General features: G+C 35.8%; 1 protein-coding gene across 1 annotated transcript; it reads right to left on the minus strand.

The window, feature by feature from the left end:
- Positions 1–194: 194 nt before the first annotated feature.
- On the minus strand, positions 195–19,139 carry SUV39H2 (SUV39H2 histone lysine methyltransferase). The gene is made up of 6 exons (XM_051962092.1): positions 16,983–19,139; positions 13,787–13,932; positions 6,726–7,397; positions 4,925–5,071; positions 3,873–4,002; positions 195–2,835 (listed from the first exon to the last, which is right to left on the minus strand). The coding sequence occupies exons 1-6, from the start codon at positions 17,011–17,013 to the stop codon at positions 2,729–2,731; spliced, it is 1,233 nt and encodes a 410-aa protein (XP_051818052.1). The 5' UTR covers positions 17,014–19,139; the 3' UTR covers positions 195–2,728.
- Positions 19,140–21,086: the final 1,947 nt, after the last annotated feature.

Raw genomic sequence — 21,086 nt, forward strand, 5'->3', positions numbered from 1 at the left:
TCATAACTTGCTTTTAAAAACAAAACCAAGACATCAAGTCCCTGGTTAAATCAGCTACATTTATAAAATCTAGTCTCAGTATGGTCAGAAAGATCAGTGATTTTCTGCCTGGCTCAGGGATCAATAAAATAAGGAGCTTAAACAGAAACAATGATATTCCATGGTAAGCAGAGATTTACTGAACAACATCAGAATCCAAACTAAATTAAATTTATTTTGTCAAAAACTATGGAAAAAATGCTTTAAGAATCACTAAATACAAACTAAAATTTGCATATCTATTAAAAAAAAAACATTCCTGAGATTACCAACTGTGTATTTCTAACACAGTTCCATTTACATACACTGAAAACAATGGAGTTAGTATAACCTGTACATTAATTTAATTTAAACTTGATCAAACTCTTACATTTGAAAATCATTTAAATTTGAAAAATATCAAATTCCTTAGGTATCTGCCAATTATATGGTGGGTAGCTAAATGGTAAACACAAATCACTATTTAAAATGGCAAGAAAGCACAGTTATTTTGTTTAAACAGTGTTACTACATTTGTTTGGCTGCATAATAAATTCTGGTCTTGATGACAATATAATGGAGCTCACATACTTCTAATCATGAAGATTTGCTGACTTCATGTCACTTTTTGTCCCAGTTTATCCACAAATTTTGCTTTTAAAACGAAGAGGTAAGATCTCACGAACCATTTAACGTCTTTAAAAATAAAAATGCATTAACAATTATTTAAAATTACATCTTTGAAAGGAAAGGGACATAACTCCTTCATCCCCTCCAGGATTTATCCAATAAATAGCACCCTAAGCATAAGTCTGTGAAGCCAGTTTGTCACTATTGACTAAAGACACATAAATGATTTGTAAGCAGACACACAAAAAGTCCTTTTCAAGTTAGCCATTTCATAAATGCTTTAAGTCTGGTTTCAAGTTCATAAATATAAATAACCTAAAGTATAATGAAAATTTTTTAATGCAACAACTGTTTGCTGTATGGCTAACTGCACACTTCTTAACAAAGAGTGATTTCACAAATGAGTAGCAGAGTTTCCCTAAATAGATTCTGTGTCATACAGGGGCAAATGAATGTTAACTTGCTTTTTTGTTGTGTTTTTATCCCAGTCAATTTTTGGGTCACTGTAGTCAAGGAAGAGAGGCTTGGGCAGACATGACTAGGAATGCAGTGAACTAAATTTCTTTTGTACCATTTGTCTCATGTTGAACACCGTGTTTAGAATTCAAAATGAATCAATCCCAGAACCAGAAAAATGCAGCTGAAAAATTATTCAACTTTTAGGTTCCCATGTGATAAAATTATCCTATTTTTATCTTTACAGTTTTAATTCTAGCCCCATAATTTAGAACTACTACAATAAACTATTCTTGGCCAGGCCAAACTTAGCTTTCATGATCACATTTTGAAAAGATTCATGTACAGAATGTCAGTCTAAAATATATATCACTTTTTAAAAGAATAGCCTGTAGAAAATATAAAAATACTATAGGTTTAACAAAGCATGTACATTAAAACTTGTCTGAATAAAGATGTAATACTAATGTATTAGAAAAATTTTCTTATTATGAAACATTAGCAAATATGGAAATACACAAAATACTTTAGGTGACATCTGGTTATAGTATACAGATCAGTAGTTCTCAAACAGGGTCTTGCAATTTTCAGTGGAGTTATGAGGGGTTTCAGGATGTAAATCTGTTCTTCTGAGGAGTGCTGCAAAGGGCTTTGATGCTGCAATATTAGTGGATAGAAACTTTCCCTTTGGTCCCAAACCCCACTCTTTTCCTCCCACATAATTATGATGGCCAGCCATTCAGTACTTTTTAAAAGAATTAATTGTTCTCTATGAAAAAAGTTTAAGAACCACTTGTAAAAGCAGAAGAAATATACCTTATATGCTACAAACTTCTCTAAACTATGAAATCAAGATATTTAAATTCTATTGTTTTACATTTAATTTTACACCTTAGCAAACATTAGGATCAGTAACTTGTCAATTTGTTTTAATAAAAATTAGAAAAAAAAAGTATAAAATTTGATATCACCTATTTTCAATAAGTACATACACAGTATGTATGACTGTTAAGCAGGTGAATAAGGATGTCATATAAATTACATTAACAAAAATAGAACTTTTTTTACATTGTCCAAATTAAATAAACTAACTATATTTCTCAACAAATTGAATGTTAGTCCTAAACTGATAACACTTACACATTCAAAAGCAGCATTTTCATAACTAAACTTAAGTATGTAAGCTCCAAGGGGGCAGGGATGGTATCTTCTCCAAACTTTTTATTTTTCCCAGTGCTTAGCATAGTGCCATGCACAATTAGTGCTTAATAAATGTTTGTTGAATGAACAAAAACCCTAATCCTTAAGTAGTTTTATTTTCCTAATGGGCTTGACATTCAACTATTAAGCACTGATATACTTGACTAGTCTGTGTAAGATCTACTCTTGTGACCCTGTGTTTACCCTTTCACATTAATAAGCATCAGTAAGGTCTTTGGCTAATGTGGTTTTGAAATGAATTGTAAATTAAGAAAACATGAGGCATAACAACCTTGATTTAGCATATATAAAAATATCCCAAATACTTAAATATAAAAAAAATTCATTTTCTAAGATGGGATTTAAGTAAAAAAACAAACAAAAAGAACCATGACATTTATCTTTAGACCTATATCCTGAAAATTTAGTTGAGGTAACCTCTGCAAGACACAGATCCACACTTGCACACAGTTCTGACCCTCTTTTTGGCTGGGCTGAGGTCAATAGACTCTGAAGATATATCTCCAGAACCTGAATATGTGGGGGGAAAAACACAGGAAAAAAGAGAGTTGGTAATTGTAATACGGAATTCTTTATTATTAAATCTAAAAACTATTCTAACATACATTTTGAATATTTAGCAGTTGAATCAATAAGCGTAATTAGTAGCCTATTTACATAACTAACCAGAGGACAGAAACAGCTTCAAGACTGTAAAAGAACCATTAAAAAAATCAATAGACATTCTTTTCTTAAGGATTATGTACTCAATATTTTTCAGTTATTAATTAATAAGCAAATATTGGAGTTATGTGGCATAATTCAATGAAATTAAGATCACAAAAATTAGTTTTCTGCAGGGTAGGATAACCAAATTAAATGCAAACAAAATAAGAAATCGATTTCACAGTATGGAATCAAATTTTTTCCAATAGGAATGGCCATCTGGAGTAATGGAAATTGAAGGGAAAATGACTGAATTCTACAAAAATCATTAATGTACAACCTTATGAGGACACAGAACAAGTTTAAATTGTACATAAAAATGTTAGGAAATTAATTCTAAAGAAAAATACTAAAAATAAATAATCTTTAACTGCTAAAATGTTTAAGTTTAAGAAGAGCTTTGGATACAAAGTTTGCATGTAGTTTTTTTTTTTTTTTTTTAGTAACTTTTAGTCTTATGAGATCACAACAAAAATATTTTACAACATTTTCAAAAGAATTAAATAACTGTATTTTGGATAAGAAATATTAGAGAAAGAATAAAATTTCCTTATTTTAAAGTTTTTTGTTTAAATATAACAAATTCATTAGTATAGAGGTGATATCCAGAACAGCTGCATATAATAGAAAATATATCAAACTGAATCAAAAGTCCTACACTTTAGTCCTGCTCTCATGATTTATCACCTGTATGACCATGGATAAATTAATTTAGCTTAAATTTTTTCAGCAACAAAATGTTAAGGGAAGACCTAAATATAAAGAAAGGTCCTATCCAAGTCTGAGTCTATTCTATACCCACAATTGTTTACCACAATTAATCCATAATAAAATCATCATACCTTTCATTTGATAATCAAAAGTAAGCTCTTCTCCAGGATGTATTGTTCTTGTGGAAAACAGTGCTATTCGAGGAAGACGAGTATCAAGGTTATCAATGAAAACGTTGAACACCTGAAGATTTGGATCACACTAAAAAAGAAACATTAAAATTATATGATCATTGTTATAGATGCAGAAACATCCGATTTAAGCCAGACAAATGCCACGTGAAAATTTTAATTTCCCAGGGCCTTGTTTTTAAATTCCTTTTAATATTTAATTGCTTTTTACATGGATAAAGGTCTAAGCCTAAATTTAAGGTTTCAGGGTGTCTCAGTGCTCCAAGACAAAGCTTAGGAACCCATTGCCTTCCCCACACTTAAATTATTAAGCTATATGGAAGACAGGGCAAAGCTTATGTTTTGTTTAGTGAACAAAACTAGAATTTTACTTAATAGTTCCAAAAGATTCATGATTTCATTAGTAACCTCTCCCACTGATGAAGATAGAAACTTGACCAAAAGTTGGTCCCTACAAAGTTGGAATGTCAGACTTTGTTTCTGCTGACATATAGCCTTTTAGAACATAGTTTTACCACAACAAAATGAAACATTAACATAGGACTCTGTCAGACATTGGTTATATTAGTATTTAATTTGATGGATCTTAAATTCATCACTAAACAAAATTTACCTTAAAATGGGTGAAGTAGTGAATTTGGAAGAATTTCCAACATTTTTCATAAACTAATTATACCTGAACTAATAATTTGGCATATTTTGTAATGTTACTTGCTATCTATTTAAAACAGCAATAATAAAATAACTTAACAAGGAAGCTATGTGGAAGAAGTGAAAATGTTAAAAAAGAACTCTGGAAATACAAAACACTGTATGAGTGATTACCTCATCTTAAAACCTTATTTTAAGGGACTGAGTAGTTTTAAGCCAAAATGGTAAGTTGATAAAAAAAAAAAAAAAAAAAAAAAAAAAAACCCAAGATTTTTAAAGGTGAAATTCTTGGCCCTCTTATTTTAAAAAGTCCTGTTTATGCTTGAAATGATACTTCTTACACTATGATTCACAAAATGAGACACATTTCCATATCGAGCTGCATCCACTGTGAATTCATCAGATTCATAGTCCAGATCAAAGAGATATGTGATTCCTTTATTATCATAGAGCTGCCCCCGTCTCTCAGCTTCTTCACTTGTGATAACCTATAAAGAAAAACTAATATATTATATAACTATTGCTGAACTAAAAGAAAAATCCATAATTTTGCAAAATAATTGTAAAAAGTCAGAAGTGATCTTACTGCTGAAACCAAGGAAATAAGCTGTTGGCATTAACAGTACATCAACAATATATAGTAGATGTAACCTAAAAATGTTTACACATATACTAGATACTCTGAAATCACCATGATTGCCAATCATTTAAACATATTCTTTCTGAAAGAAGCCAGCTGGAAGTAGAGAAATTTGGGAGATAAAAAAAAAAGGATTTTATAAAAATGACTTCAGAAAAAAAGATATAGTTTTAAAGGAAGATGTTTGTAAATTTTACTTAGCTATTCTTCCCTTTAAATAGAAAGCACCCTGAAACCTCTTATATACCCAAAATGCTCTTTTCCCCTTTAATAATCTTTGAATATGATTACAAAATAAACCTTACTTGAAATACAAAATATTAGTTTAGTTCAATTTGCAGTATACAATATTAACAAAATTCAATTTTATAAGTTTTTACAAAGATTTGACTAAAAAGCCAAAAAAACCCCATTTTCTATAGTTCTGCCTTTTTATTTACTCAATTAGCTACAAACCCCAAATTTCTAAAGCATAGTAAATAAAATAGGAAAAAGATCTCAAAAGTTCAAATACACTAAAGAGTAACTTAAAATTGACAAAATCAGGCAGCTCACAATGACTCAAATCAAAGTGAGATTAAGCTTTGTCATCTCTGGAAGAAAATATTAGGTCTACTATCACCATGACCAATTTTAAAATTGAAATAGGATTGAATATGATCAGATATACAACCACAACCAAATATCTCTGCAGCTAGGATTTATTAACATAGTAATGCAGTTTAATTCTTTGCATGTCAGTAGGGAAATGTTTGCAATTCAAAGTGAGCTATGGGAACACAAGTTCTGGACTTCTACCATCTTCCTTTAAATTCACTGTTTCACAGCAAGTTAGTACTTGGTACCTCACTGAAAGGTAGTTATTAGAATTTAAAATATTGAAAATAGTATTACTTCTAGATGTCATAGTATTTCTATTAATACTTTTGTCTTGGAATTTATCTACTCCAATACTTTAAGCACCTGTAATTTCATTGATGTGGTACTTTCCTCCACCAATGCAGATTGCAACCCCTTTACAACTTAATGAATGGGTCTTTCAGGAGCTGCTGTAGCTAAAAAATTCATTACCAGGCAACCAGATAAGTGATGAGCTTATCCTGACTTAAGACTGGTTCTTGAATAGACATATTTGTCTATCATTAGGCCTACACTTGAAGCTTCTCAGCTTAGTACAATTTACCAAACTTGTGTTCCATTAGTATACATCTTATGGTTACCTCCATGCCACAATGAGGCACCAAATTTATCAGGAGTTTTAAAATTTATATTTTATTAAAAATACCATAGCACTCCTGATGTAAAAACCAAAATATATATATGTAAATCTTTGCAAATATCAGTCACAAAATATACCAGCCAGGACAGACACTTAAATGTTATTCAAAAAAACAAAATAATTTATTAACAAAGAAACAAGTCCTTTGAAGAAAGACTCTTTTCAAAAAAGGTCACAATCTCGTATACATATTATTCATTACAGTCTAAGTAGTTGAACGTACCTCTCCAACATATTCCATGACAAAACTCATTCTTTTAATTTTCACAAGGGTTTTCACTCCCCAGCCACAGCCATTGCTAGTTCTAAAGATGCAAAGTGAATACGGTGTACCTTTCTGAACAATCCTATTGGGGCAATCAGGCCCACATTTACACCGCGAGTTGCACTCATAGATAGGAGTGCCAGGTTGAATTTTTATCTGCCTTTTTTTATTGTAAGCCAAATGAACTCCAGCTTCTGCAGGGCAGCACTTCTCAAAGAAGCAATCTGTGCACATACAACCAACTATGGCTTCATTTGTTAAATTGATTCCAGGAGCAGGTTTGTATTCATTAATGTAGTAAAAGTCTAAAGGTGGACCTTCCAGATCAACAGTATTTTCAACAAAGATCATTCCTTTATGGTTCTTTTTTCTGTTAAGCTCTTCTTGCCATCTCTGCAGAGCTACCCTTTGTTTAGCCTTCTTTACAACATACTCAGCAATAGCAGGCTTCAAACTTTTGATATCATTTTTCAACATTACTGCTTTGCCTTGCTTTAGCTGAGACAAATAATCACGTTGGTCATTATAAAATTGTTCAAGAAGTAATGGACATTTGAGATTTCTCGAAGGTTCCCAAGTATTTGTAGTTTCTGGCCATCCTTTCCATTTTACAAGGTAATATTCCATATCCTTAAAATACAAAAGAAGATGTACATTAAGCTATAAGGTTTCCAAATTCAATTCAACAAACAGTGAGTGCCTATTATGGACAAAGTTGGGGGATAAGGAGGTATAAAAAGAGTTTAAAATATAAAAGGATTAACAAGACTTAATGCCTTCTTCCAAGGACCCTATAGACTATAAAGGGAGATAACACATACCCATTATCATTGTTTTGACATCAGTCTAAAGAGCATTAAAACTAAGGGATGTTACACAAAATATGAAAATTCTCCCCATGTTTTCAAACCAAATGTTGCTGAATTTTTAATGTGACAAAAAGGTCCAATAATATCTTTAAAACTCTGTTATAAAGTTTGCAAAGCAGTTTTATGCTAGACCACGTGAACAAAAACCAACCTAGCAAATATTCAAGATTTTTTAAAAAGGTAAAAAAAAAAAAAAAAAAAAAGAAAAGAAAAGAAGGGTGTTTCAGATTGGGCTTTTCTGGCTCAATGTTCAGACTTCACAAGGGACTTGAAAAACTGACACCTTTATCCAAGTTTTGGTCAAGAGAGAGATGTTTTATCATGTGGTATTGTGAAGAATTTTAAGAAAAATTCTCAATGATCCCTTGACTTATAGTTTAGTGTGAATATTACTGTTACCTATGGTATGATAATTGATGATCAAAAAAAAAAAAAAGACCTTGAGGAATTGCAAGAATCAAATAACATCTGAATCATTATTATTCACACCTTTATTTCTGTATGCTAATTATTCTAAAACTGATAATGCACACTAAGTCTTCAGTGGATATTTGTTGAACTCTGCATTGAGGGATTACTGTCATCCTGACATATGACAAGTATTATCCAACAGAGATACTTTCCTGATATACTATGCTTTGGGTCAGACTATATCTGAATGCCAATATTTTACAAAGGACATGAGAGGAGGTCAATGAGGAAGTGAAAGCCTCAAGTTCACGACAAACGAGGACCAGTTGAAAGAAACAAAGTAATGTTTTATCTATAAAAAGACTTATGTGGAAAGTAGGGGGGGGGAGTACATAACTGTCTTCAAGGAATGCAACAAATGGACAATAAATGTAGACTGGAACCACTGGGATAAGTAATATTAATAGTAGTAATATTGAATAGGAAATAAAAAGAGTAAGAACATAAACTTGCAATATGGTATGTTGCAGAGGGAGAGAAAATGACCCTGGCTAGAAAAAAGGATTTATATGATAGAGTTAGGATTAACAGGTACTTACTTCATAAATCTATATTATCAGTATGGATACTCTTTCCACAATTGCAACTTTCAATATATTCATGCCATCTTATCCCTGCTGAGCCTTGTCTATTCCTGAGGGACTTTTGTCATTTTTGTCTTTTTATATCCAACATACAGTATTTTTATACAGCCATTTAATTTTTTTTTAAAAAAATTATAATTTGATAATTCCTGCCATTTGTGGCTTTGTCCAAGTCATCCTTTCTGGGTCTCAAGTTTCCTTCTTTGTAAAATGATGGGAATTAGAATAAACAATTTCTAAGGTCTCTTCTAGAATTAAATCAAATCAAATAAATCTTTGCATAAATCCTGGGCGAGGGGAAAGAAGATAAGAGACAGGATAAAGTCAAGGTACTAAAGGCTTTTTCTCTAGGTCTTTTTATTATTTTGTATATTTTATATATCAGTCTAAAATGCAGGATCTCACTAACCAGTTAACCTATCTCCTTTTCTAGGCATGCATGCTCTTAATATCTTTTATAACTGTTTCTACCTGGATAACAATGTTGGCAATATGCTGTGGTTTATTATCTATATCTTTCCATTGTTGTATAGGTCATCTTTGGTTTTTGATTCTAAGTTTATTCACCACCATACAGTCTCATCGAGAGAATGTCAGTGTTAGAAATAAATGAACTTTAGCATCAAGAAACAGGAGTTATCCCAAAAGCTGCATTTTTCATTTCTGGATTTCAATTCTGGATTCAGATATATTTAATTGCAGTACTTATCTAAGATTTAGGTGTTGGTAAGGTAATGCAATGGGCTGGCTATTTAATTACCTAATGTAATCGGAGCAATAAGTATTGTTCATCCATTTAGTTTTTCCTGTGTGGCTGAAACAATTCTTTGCTTTTCTCCTATCTCCAGCACCTGGCATAGTGCTTTGCAAATATCAGGCACTTAATACTTGTGACACTGAAATGAACTGTGTAGCATTCTAGAGTTTGTTATAATCAGCATAATGGCAACTACAAATACACACTCTGTCTTCCATTTGGACTTTGCATGAGGCAGTCTCCATGATACAAGGGGACACTTTTCTCTGTTTCTTGCTTCATAGTCAAAAGAATTTGGTAAGTTGAGGGCCACTGCAGTTATCTCTATGATACTTGTTCTCCTTGGCTCCATTATCTTCCATAATACTTTACATAGTTGTCAAAGATCTTCCCAAAACAAGGGCCGAAATCTCTCCTCTGCTCAAGAGATTACAGTGGTTGATTGCTTCTAGCCTCAAATTTTATTTGATTTTCATTTGCATTTCAAACACCAAATACTACCTGAAGCTCTTCTTGGCACCTTCCCCTTTCCCATCTAAGCTAGTGCTTCTTTGCATGCCCTTCAAATTACCTTGTTTTAACTTTATAGAGATTTTGTACATATTTATACAGGTATGTGTTGTTTCTCTGGATAGAATGTAATCTCCTTGAGGGCAGAAATCATTTCAATTTCTTTTTTATGTTCATATTTAACGATTTTCTGGATGAATGCATAATTTTGAGAATACCAGCCCCATAAAGCAAAAAAGTTGTATATAGGAAGCTGTAAGGACTAACTGCTGCCAAAAAATTACTTATCCCCTAAGCTATTCAGAAACGGCTAAGTGTATCCTTGAAAGACACAGAAGGTGACAGCAATCACTGGGTGTGTTAATCACAGAATCCTACAGTTGGAAAGCATATCTATTCCAAACCATACCTAAGCAAGAATCTTCTTCATAACATAACTTGCTAAGTAGGTCTTTGGTGAAATGCTTCTAGAGTAGGGAAACCCATTAATTCCTATTCCATCTTTGCATATTTTTTGATTATTAAGAATTTTACTCCAGTTTAAATTTGCCTTTTTGCAAATCTGAAAGAGGTAGATTTAATCACTGTCACTGTTCGGGATGGATATGGAGTCACAAGAAACCAGGGAAATGAATTGGGGGAAAAAAAATTTGGAAAAAGAATACTCTTCCTCCCTCCCCCCAATAATTATTTGGTACACTGGTGGTGATTTTGTGTTGAGAGATGGTGTTACTCATTGATCCCTGAAATGAGAAGGATTTTTTTTTTAATGTAGTCTAGATCCTAGACAATTTCATCACAGAATAGATTTCTAATCTATTTTGTTCTTCACTGCAGTTTTATCATTGTTCTTGGAATGATGGCTATCTTAATGAGTTTAGTGTGTGCTTATTTCTTTTCTACTCACTGTCTACACCAGGGGTCCTCAAACTACTGCCCACAGGCCAGATGCAGCAGCTGAGGACGATTATCCCCCTCACCCAGGGCTATTAAGTTTCTTTATTTAAAGGCCCACAAAACAAAGTTTTTGTTTTTACTATAGTCCGGCCCTCCAACAGTCTGAGGGACAGTGAACTGGCCCCCTATTTAAAAAGTTTGAGGAACCCGGTCTACACTGTTTTGCAAAACAATTACTTTTACTAACCTACCTCCTTAATGTTTTCCAAATGAACCTGTACTCTCTAACCTGGTGATGTTTTGGTCTACTGTATTTCTTAACTTGACAAGAACACAAATGTTATCTGGTAAGATGATTTTAGGACTCTTTTGAACTCCTTGAGGCAACTCTCACATTGGTCAGATTTATCTTAAGACATTTCTCTAATCAGTCAATAGCCTTACTTTTATTCCGTTCCCATTCTTCAGTTAACAGCTTGCTGAAATACTTCATATTGGGGCTGCTGTAATTACACCGGGCCTTTTTCCTTTCTTCTACTTACATGGTAATTTTGCTCTTTGTTCTGAATATACACATAGTGAAATAATTCTGATATTTATAATTAGTCATTTCCCATTAAGAGTCAAATTCATTTTTTGTGATAATTTAGTAGTATTCTTTATATACCCTATTATCATTCTCTTCTAAGAATGTATTAGTTCCAAGAATAACTCATTCAAGCAGTTTACAAGTTTTGGGACTAATTTCTCATTTCCTGAACCATATTTTCCAGTATTTTCACTGTCTTCCTCTGAGCCCACATTCCCATAAAGGTCAGTGTATATCAATGTATATATGATGACTTGGTTTGGAGGATGTTGTCAAATTCTTTATTAAATTTATTTCCATCTTCAACAAAGCATAAAAGCTGTCACTATCTTTCTTTTTTTTTTTTTTTTTGTCACTATCTTTCTCACAATGACCTTGCAAGTTCACCACATGAGTACTGTAGGGCATGGTGATTATACCATAAAATATTTCTTACTGTTTTTGGATGAACAATCAAACTAACTTCATCAATTTCTTTATGAGTGGAACCTGTGACCCACTTTCCATTTAGTTGCAATTTGTTTTCAAGTTTAGTTTATAGCATGAATGTTAAATAGATGTGACTTGGTTTCTTCAGTGTTGTACATCAATTCATTGGAAGTCAGGCATCTTACATTAAGAGTACCAGTTTGCATTTTACATGAACCTTTTATTACAGTTAGCCCATGAATTATATAAAAATGTGAACTTAAGTCTTGCTTGGAAAATGGTAGTAATAGAAAAATGCAAAGTGGTGGCAATGAGCATCTATATTTAACTAGATTATTCCTCTGACAATAAACATGGGTTGTTTTTGGAGCTTTATTCAGTATCTTAGGCTTAGTAAAACCTAATCAAGTTTGCAGTGTTAATATAATCTTTGAGAACCCCAGGTGACTTGTCACCATATCATGATATGTCATTGAAGCAGGAGCATTGCTAAGGTAGAAGTATAGTGAGAACAAATTAAGGAGAGTGGTTTGTAATGACACCAAGGCAGAGGTGTTTTAACTGTACTTTAAGCAAATGGAAAGTCATTAAAGAGGTTTTTGAGAGTCATGATGAAATTGGAAAGTTTTTGGAAAACAAATCTCAAGTATGGAGGATAGAGTACAAGAAAGAATAATTTGGAGAGACTCTTTTAGTATGTCTTCTTGTAGGGTAAAGAAGAGTCTGAGGAGTAGAGTGGGAATAGAAAAGGGAGGAATACAAGATATATTTGGAAAAAAGCATAGGGTTTGGTGACTAACCATTAATGAAATAGAAGGAATGAAAAGTAAAGAAATCTGGAAAGATGATAGGGCCATTGATAAAGGTAAGTTAGAAGGAGGTAGATAAATGGTTTATAAAGGGAAGAATCTACCCTGAGTGAACTACGTATAAGACATTTTATTCAGTTCTGGGTATCACCTTTTAGAAAAGGCACTAATAAATCAAGATTTATCTAGAGGAAGGCAACCAAGTTGATGGAGCCAATGTCACATAAGGATTGATTTAAAGATAACAGGAATATTTATCACAGGGAAAAGAAGACTTGAAGGGACATGATATTCTCAGTTTTTTCAAGGGTGGTCACATGGGCAAGGTAATAGAATGAGGAGCAATGGATAGAAGTTGTAGAAATGTGACTCAAATTTTATGTAAGGAAAAATTCTTAACAATTAAAGCTGTCCAAAAGTGAAATGAGATGTTTCAGGAAGAAGTGGATTTCCTACCAGGGAAAAACTTCAAACTAGACAGTAAGACTTGTTGGGGATATCATAGAAGAGATCCCATGATAATGAATTTATTAAATATAGAGTCACAGAATCTGAGCTGGGCCTTAGAGATCAAGTTTAATTAACTCACTTTACACACGTGGAAACTGAGGCTCACAGAGAGAAGTGACATGGCAAAGTCATAACACTAGTCAGTACGTAACAAGGGCTTGAATCCATGCCTTTGTCCTCAATATGTTAAGTTTGAGAGAATACAACATTTATGTAGCAACATCTAGTAGAATTAGTTGGTAATATGGAACTGATGCTCAGAAATTAACATTAATATTAGTATGAATTTTCAGGTACACACCTGATTTGGGATTTATGTGCTGTGGATAAAACACAGAGATAGAGATGGTCAAAAAACTAGTTGTGGTATTCTATAATTACCTTTAAAATATATTCATGTTGAAGTACATTTTGTGCTTCAAAAATCACAAATATCATTTGGCAATGGTAACAATAAGGCCTATTGTGGCCTAGAACCTAAACTTTAAAAAATGTCTTGCTTTTCCAAATGTTAAAAGTTTCTTTTCATGATAAATAAAATGAAATATTGAACATCTGATTATAACTTTATTGAGGACTATACATTTGCCTTACCTTTTCTATCTTGTAGTCACACAAGTATTCCACCTCATAATTATTTAGATTCCTTTTGGTGATTCCAATCGATTTACATGTGAGCTTTTCCTTTCTACATAATTCCTGAAGAGTATCAAGTGAAGCTAGGCAAGGCACACACCAGGCTACAATAAGAAAATATGATTCCTCACTAATGAAATACTAAAGTTAAGAATATATACTTTTTAGTTTTTACATTCCCACCCTCCAATTAGCAGTATTTCTACATCATAAAAGAATACTCACATGTGAATCAATGAACTTTTCTTCAGGAGAAAACCTAAAGGTTTCTGAATAATTTATATTGATTCCCATTAGATGACAACCAATGACATTCAATAAAAATTCCCATCAATTAGGCTATGCAAGCTCCTTAAATGAACATTTTAATTTGTTTGCTTGCTTCATCAAAATTACAGGGACCATTGTAATGGTCAGTATAAAGAAATATTTTTGAGTTGGTAATTACATTGATGTACACAATTACCTTGTTAATGGAATTTATAGGACCCTTAACCAACTGTTAGAACAGATTATAAATATTAAAAGATATACAAGTATACTGAAATAAGAAATTTTAAAATGAAGCCAACTGTATAGCTTTGTAATAAAGTATAAGTTGTTCTTTTGTTTTAGTCAACAGATGGAAAAAGCTGAAAATCAAAACGCATACCAAATTACAATATTAGGCATAGTTTTCTCACTTTTGAAGGCTATGAGATTTAAATTTTTCACTTTTCTTGCCCATGCTGTAATATTACCATCAAATGAGCCTGCAATTTATACAAATCTGTTCCACTTTAAGAAAACTACATATATACTAAAATCTAAATACAACCTAGGATGAGATTTTGAAAAGATTTTAGAGAACATCTAGTACAGAACTTCTTATAACTTTTTCCATTTGTGACTCCTTTTTACCTAAGAAATTTTTACAAGAGTCTGGGCAAGTAGATACATAAATAGGTATGCAAATGAAACAAATATTATTACTGATAATTAGTCATAATTTCATGACTCCCACATTCAGTTACAACGCACCATACATAATAGGGTTGTAAATAGAAGTTTAAGAAGCTGGGATATACTCTTTTCTTTTCTTTTTTTAAAAAATTTTTCCAATAAGGAAACTAAAGCCAAAAGATGTCAAGTGCTTTACTCAAAGTTACAAATATTGCAGAGTAAGTGGCAGAACTAAGGTCTGAACCGACATCCTCAATCAGGATCTTCATTGTAACACGAAAATACCAGAAACCAATTTTTTGCATTACAAAGTAATTCAAAATTCCCCTGAGCAAAACATTTAGCCAGTTCCCACACACAACTTTCAAATCCATAGTCTATCTGGTATAATAGAATACTGGATTAAAATAGGAGAGCAGAATTTAATTTCCAATTCTGCAATAAAACTTTGGGCAAGGCACTTAACCCCTTCTGTATTTTAAGATTTTTCACTGTTAAAGGGTCAAGTAGGACATCGGCCTACAGAGATTAGGTTTTACCAATAATTTAGAGTCCTTACTTTCCATATTTCCAAGCCAGTAAGATCGAGCACACTTACACTCGTGGTCTGGGATTTCCCCGTACTATACCGAAGGATATTACAGCTATCTCCTACAATTACCCCCCAGATCTTCCCTACCAGCAGGTGTCTCTCATACCCAAAAATCACTTAAGTTTTCACAAAAAAGAATGGGCTCCCGGACTAATTTCCAAAATACATAAAATAAACAAAAATATTATGTACAGTGAGGTGTACACCTACACTGTCATGTGTTAATGAGGTTTGACATCTATTAATCTTAGAATGTATAAAGTACCATTCAATCTGTTAATACAAAACGTAGCACTCAAAATTGCATATTTCTGTCCGTGGGATACTATCTATAGTAGCCAGGAGCACCTAGCAGTGTGACTACAGTATTCTCTTAAATGAAATAACTTCTTTGAAAACTTTGATGCTAATTTACAAGATTAAGTTTTTCATCGACACCATAAAAATCGTTTACAGGATATGCCGCACAAAGGCTTGCCATTCCTGATGAACTGAAACTGCAGAAGCTACAGTATGTTTATGGATGGATTCTGTCTCCAGAAATCCCATGTGTTCCTGGAGCAACTCAACACACTACGTTCTAGGACGCCAAAGTAACAGATTCCTCATGTTCTTCATCCCCTTCCTAGTATTTTTTTCAGTTTTGATTCTAAAGGGCCTCGGGAGTGGGGGTGGGGAAGAGATTAGGTATCTAATTCTTTGCAGTCCAGGAAGAAATGAAGCAGCCGGGGCTAAGGACTGAGGAGTCCCGCTCTTCAGTTCTTCTCAGCTCCTGGTCACTGAGCCCCAGGGCCAAAAACCCCTGAGTTCCTGCTTTCCCCTAACCTCCTGCCCTCTTAACAGCCCCAGCCCCAATTCTTTCCTCTCTAGAATCCCAGGAGCACACTCCCGGCCGAGGTCCCTTCTCAGGACAAACAAACAAACTTTTAAACTCCAAAACATCTGAGTTCTGCAGGACCACAAAGAAGTCAAACCGCAGCCTCCCCACCAACCAGGTTTCGGATCCTGCCCCGGGATTAACAAACCACTAATCCCCGCTCCTGGGGCCAGGCGCCTCCCGCTCCTGCCCCACACCTCGCGCCCGCCGTTTTCCCACCTCCGTTACAGTTGGGGAGCCAATGCTGCCCAGCGCGGGGCCCGGGGGGTTCGGGGGCCGGCGCCTCATCAGCGGTGCCTCCGGGGCCCGAGAAACGTTGGTGCCCGGGGAAGGCGACGGTAAACGGCTCCCCACCCTTCCCGGCGCGGGTTGCGGAGGTAGAGGCGCCAACCCGGCTCAGTTCTCGCGGCATGCGCCTGAGTCTCCCGCCAGCATGCGGCGCGGAAAGCGGACGGGACGGGACCAGACGGGACGGGATGGGACTGAGAGTGGGGAGAAAGAGGACAAGGAAGAGGAGGGAGCGGGGCTGGTGGTAGAGGGACCGGGGGGCAAGCAGTACAGCGCAGAGGCCAGCCCCCCGCCCAGCTCCCCACGTTGGAGTCACCGCGTCAGGAGCGTAGGGTGGCGGGCCGCCCCCCGGCAGTAAGGTCTCCTTCCCGGTCCTCCAGGGGCGGGGAGCGCGGTTGGGGCAGTGGGAGGTGAGATGAAGCGGGGTGGGGGCAGGGTCCCTCTCCAGCCCTCACCTCCTCGCGCTCCGGCCGCGGCCGCCGCCATCTTGTGGAACCTTCATTCAAACTGGCGCGGTCTGACCGGACCGCTCAGCTGGAGGGCCGAGGCCCCGCCCCCTTACCCGGCTCCGAGCGATGAGCGGGGAGCGGGGAGCGGGGAGGGAGGAGACAGGCCCACACGTCAGGGCTTGACGGGCGCCGGCTGTGGAGCGCGCGGGCTCTCAGGACCCCGTGGCCGCTGCCGCTCTGTCCGGGCTTCCGCACCTCGCTGAAGCGGGCCCCGGAGGTCGGCCGAGGCCACGCGTGCGGACCAACCGAGGCGCGGCGGGAAGCCCGAGCTCCTCCCCTCTCCCGGGCTGGATTAGGAGGAGTTTTGGATCGTTCCCCTCCCCCAGCCAGCGAGATACGGGCCGACCCGGGTCTCCGAGGCTGAGGACCGGGAGTGATGCGGCGTGTCCCGGGCCGGGAGAAGTGCGTGCGAGCTGAGCTTGGAGGGGCGCAGGAGAGGGCAAGAGCTTTTAAGCTCCTGTGGGCTAGGCTTTGCAAAAGTCCCTGACTTAATCAGGTCTAAGATGATAATTATCTATCGCTGAGGAAGAAATCTCAAGTTAGGCCCAGGTTTTTATTCTATTGTTTTAAGATTGTTTTTTTTTTTTTTTTTTTGACTGTTTCTGTGATTTAGACAAGCTTTCCTTTGGCAAGACTGAAAAATGTAAAAAACTTGACATCCAACATGTGATCAATTCTATCACCTAACTTTCATAATAGAATTGGTAGATTCAATTACTGTGGTTTTGCCACAATTACCCAGCCTCCAGGATTAGCCGCAGAAAAAACTCATCAGAACTTCTTCTGGTATCTTATGGAATGTCAAAATGGTACGCCAGAATTTGAAAGACAAAACCGGCCAAGATAACCTTGTTCAGTGACCCTGTCCGGAACATCAAAGTGGAAGACAGAGCAAAATGTGTGCTTGCCGGAGAAACTCGTGTATTGACGTGTGGGGAGAGGTGGGATTGCCCGGAGATGGTGGGATCCTGCAAACGAGACTACTCCTGTCAAGCTCACTCACTATAGGCAGATTAACAAAGTTGGTCATAATACCATTTATAGATTGTCTACTTGGTGTTCATTTGATCCTAACAATCCCTCTGGACGTTGAGGCAAACAAGTGACTTGCCCAGGATCACACAGCTAATACATATCTGAGGATCACTCCAAAATGCGCTGCTGTCTAGTTTTGCCTCTTTTCTCACTCGGTTCTCTCAGTAACCTCCCTGGTGCCCATAGTTCACTTTATATGTTTGTTACAAATGACTTCCTGATCTATATAGATTCAGCCCCAGTAGCTCTACAGAGCTCCAGTCCTTTAACATCGACTGCCCACTAGGTTCAAACTGCATATCAAACAAGACATCTCAAATGTGCCCCAAAGAGAAGTTATCTTTCCTCAAAAACTTATCCTAAACTATCAAATTTTGCAATTTCTGTCAAAAGACCACTATCTTTCCAGACACCCAGTTTAACAACCTCCATTATCTTCAACTCCTCTTATCCCACACAGCCAATTACTAAGGCCTCTTGATTCTACATTTGTGCTCTTCACTCTGTTCACAGCTACCATCCTAGTTCAGACTCTTCATCTGTTGTCTTATTTAGATGGCCTCCTAATTGACATTGCTTGCCTACCTTAGCTATCAAAATAATTTTTAGTAAGTATGGGTCTAATGTTTCCCACTAACTGATGAAAATTTGAAATGCTTTCTATTCCCTCTTGGAGCAAATATAAATCCTGCTGTTTGACATTTTAAACTTTCATATCCTAGCCCTTTCCTAACTAATCTTTTTAATACATTAATCTCCTTTACATACTTCTTTATGGCCTAGCCAAACTTGCCTATTTTGTATTTTTTCCTCCTACAAGACATTCTTATCTTCCCTTTCTTGTACCTTTGCATAAACTCTTTCCCCCATGCCTGGTTGGTTCTCTCCACCTCTTGGAACCTCTGATTTTCTTCTAATGTTAGCATAAGAGAGAGAGCTTCGGCAGGAAATCTTTCCCAGGTCCAGTCCTTCCTCCTGAAATTACCTTGTATTCATTTTGTATATATTCTGTATAAACATATGTATATGTTAGAATATAAATTCAGGAAAAAGTATTTCACTTTTGGTTTAACTAATATTAAGTATTTGATACCGGCATTCTACAAAGTTCTGGGGATAGAAAGGAAGCAAAAACCAAACTCTCCCTACTCTTAAGGGTGCTTATGTTTTAAAGGTAGAATTTGAGCTAAGTCTGGCAATAAGAAAACTAGGAAGCTGAAGAGGAAGATAGCCAATGCAAAGAACGCCAAGACAGGAGATTGTCATGTTTGAGGAGATAAAAAGAAGTCAGTATAATGGATTGTAGAATTTGGGGAGGAGAATAAATATAAAAAGGCTGGAAAGGTAGGAAGGATGCCTGTTATGAAGAGCTTTAAATGTCAAACAAAAGACTTTATATTTGGTTCCAGAAGTAAAAGGAAGCTATTGGATTTCATTCAGTGGAGGGCAGAATACATGAGGAGACATATAGTATAGAAAAACCACTGGCAGATGAATGGAGGATAGATTGGAGTTGGGGGAGACTTGAGGCAAGGAGACACTGTAGAAGGCTATTGAAGTAGTCTCAGCAAAATATGAGCCTGAATTTAGGTGGTACCTGCATAAGGAGAAAGAAAAGGATCTATAAGACATGTGAAGTAAAATAAGACTTGGCAATGCTATGTGAAAGTAGTAGGCGGGAGAAGTCAAGGCATTTCACTGAGGTCTTAGTGATAAGGAGGAGGATGGTGCTCTTGCTAGTAATACAAAAGTTCAGAAGAGGAGAGAATGTGCTGAGAAAGAGAGTTTTGGATGTGTTGTATTTGAGATGCCTACAGAACATCAGGGAGATGTCCAAGAGTTATTTGAAGATTCATGAGTAACTCTGGAGAGAGACTAGGGCTGATTCTACAGATCTAGAGGTGATGATTGAAAATACCATCACCAAAATGAAGTCACTACAAGAGATGGTGAGCACAGGAGAAGAGTTTTAGAACAACCAGAATTAGGAAGCCTGATGTTATGCAGAATGAGTAAAGATTGAAAAGGGCAATTGAGTAGATAGGAGAATAAAAGCTGCGTCATGAAAACCGAGAAAGGAAAGACACCAGAAGAGATGGTGTTTTTCAATGTCAACTACTATTGAAATTAAGGATGATCAGGATTGAGAAAAGGTATTATTAGATTTATATTCCTAGTGCTTAACAGTGTCCAGGATAAAAGAGTGCTTAATAGTTGATTCTGAAGTCACCAGTCTTCTAAAAAAAAAAAATAACACTAGAAAGATTGGCATGATTTTCAGTGTACACGAGGGCTACAGTATTTTGTAAAATGAAGTATTCTTTGATAATTTAAAATCTGTTCCATAAATTAAGATTACATACCAAATATTTTTCTAAAATAGGCATGTACTACTTTGCTTCTCCCCCTCTCCCCCTAATACCTCCAATTTAAGCAAATATGCATAGGGCAAACACAAGATAAGATACAATTCAAATGGCCAAGTAGCAAAACAAGGCTATTGGGATAATGAGTTTAATCAGGAAATGACACTGAATCTTTGAAGTACCAAGAATAAATCATTTCTCTGTGTTTTAGCTTTCCTAGGTGATGTAACAGAATGAGCCATAGTCTTAGAAGTTAAAAAACCCAAGATCCATATTCTAGCTACAGTACATTTGGTTGACAAATCATCTAGTTTCTGGGCCTTCAGTTTCCTAATATGCAAAATAAGGATAATGTGTTGTATTCCAAAAAGCTGTGGAAAATGCTCTGTAGCCCTTGCTCTTGCAATATGACTGTCCACCTCTTTCCTATTACTATACTTTCTAGATGATACCTTTGATGTCTCTATTACACAGATCATTACTGGTAATATGTTGCAGCTTATTTATTATACATTCATTGACCTCTGAGTCATAGGAAGTTTGATTGTGTACCATGATTCATAGTCGTAGAGCATTACTAGAAAAGTGGTTGTTTTATAAACTTGGATTATATGTCAAGGAGCAACAACATTCTGTGAAATTACTCATA

The sequence above is a fragment of the Antechinus flavipes genome, chromosome 5 (assembly GCF_016432865.1).
Source record: "Antechinus flavipes isolate AdamAnt ecotype Samford, QLD, Australia chromosome 5, AdamAnt_v2, whole genome shotgun sequence".
In the NCBI taxonomy this organism is placed as follows: Eukaryota; Metazoa; Chordata; class Mammalia; order Dasyuromorphia; family Dasyuridae; genus Antechinus; species Antechinus flavipes.

Excerpts from the sequence above, each read along its gene's own strand:
- SUV39H2 (XM_051962092.1), bottom strand. The coding sequence starts at position 17,013 with ATGGCGGCGGCCGCGGCCGGAGCGCGAGGAG. Across the intron at positions 7,398-13,786 it reads GTGACTACAAGATAGAAAAG|GATATGGAATATTACCTTGT; the intron begins GTAAGGCAAATG and ends TTGTATTTTAAG. Across the intron at positions 2,836-3,872 it reads TTTTGATTATCAAATGAAAG|GTTCTGGAGATATATCTTCA; the intron begins GTATGATGATTT and ends CCACATATTCAG.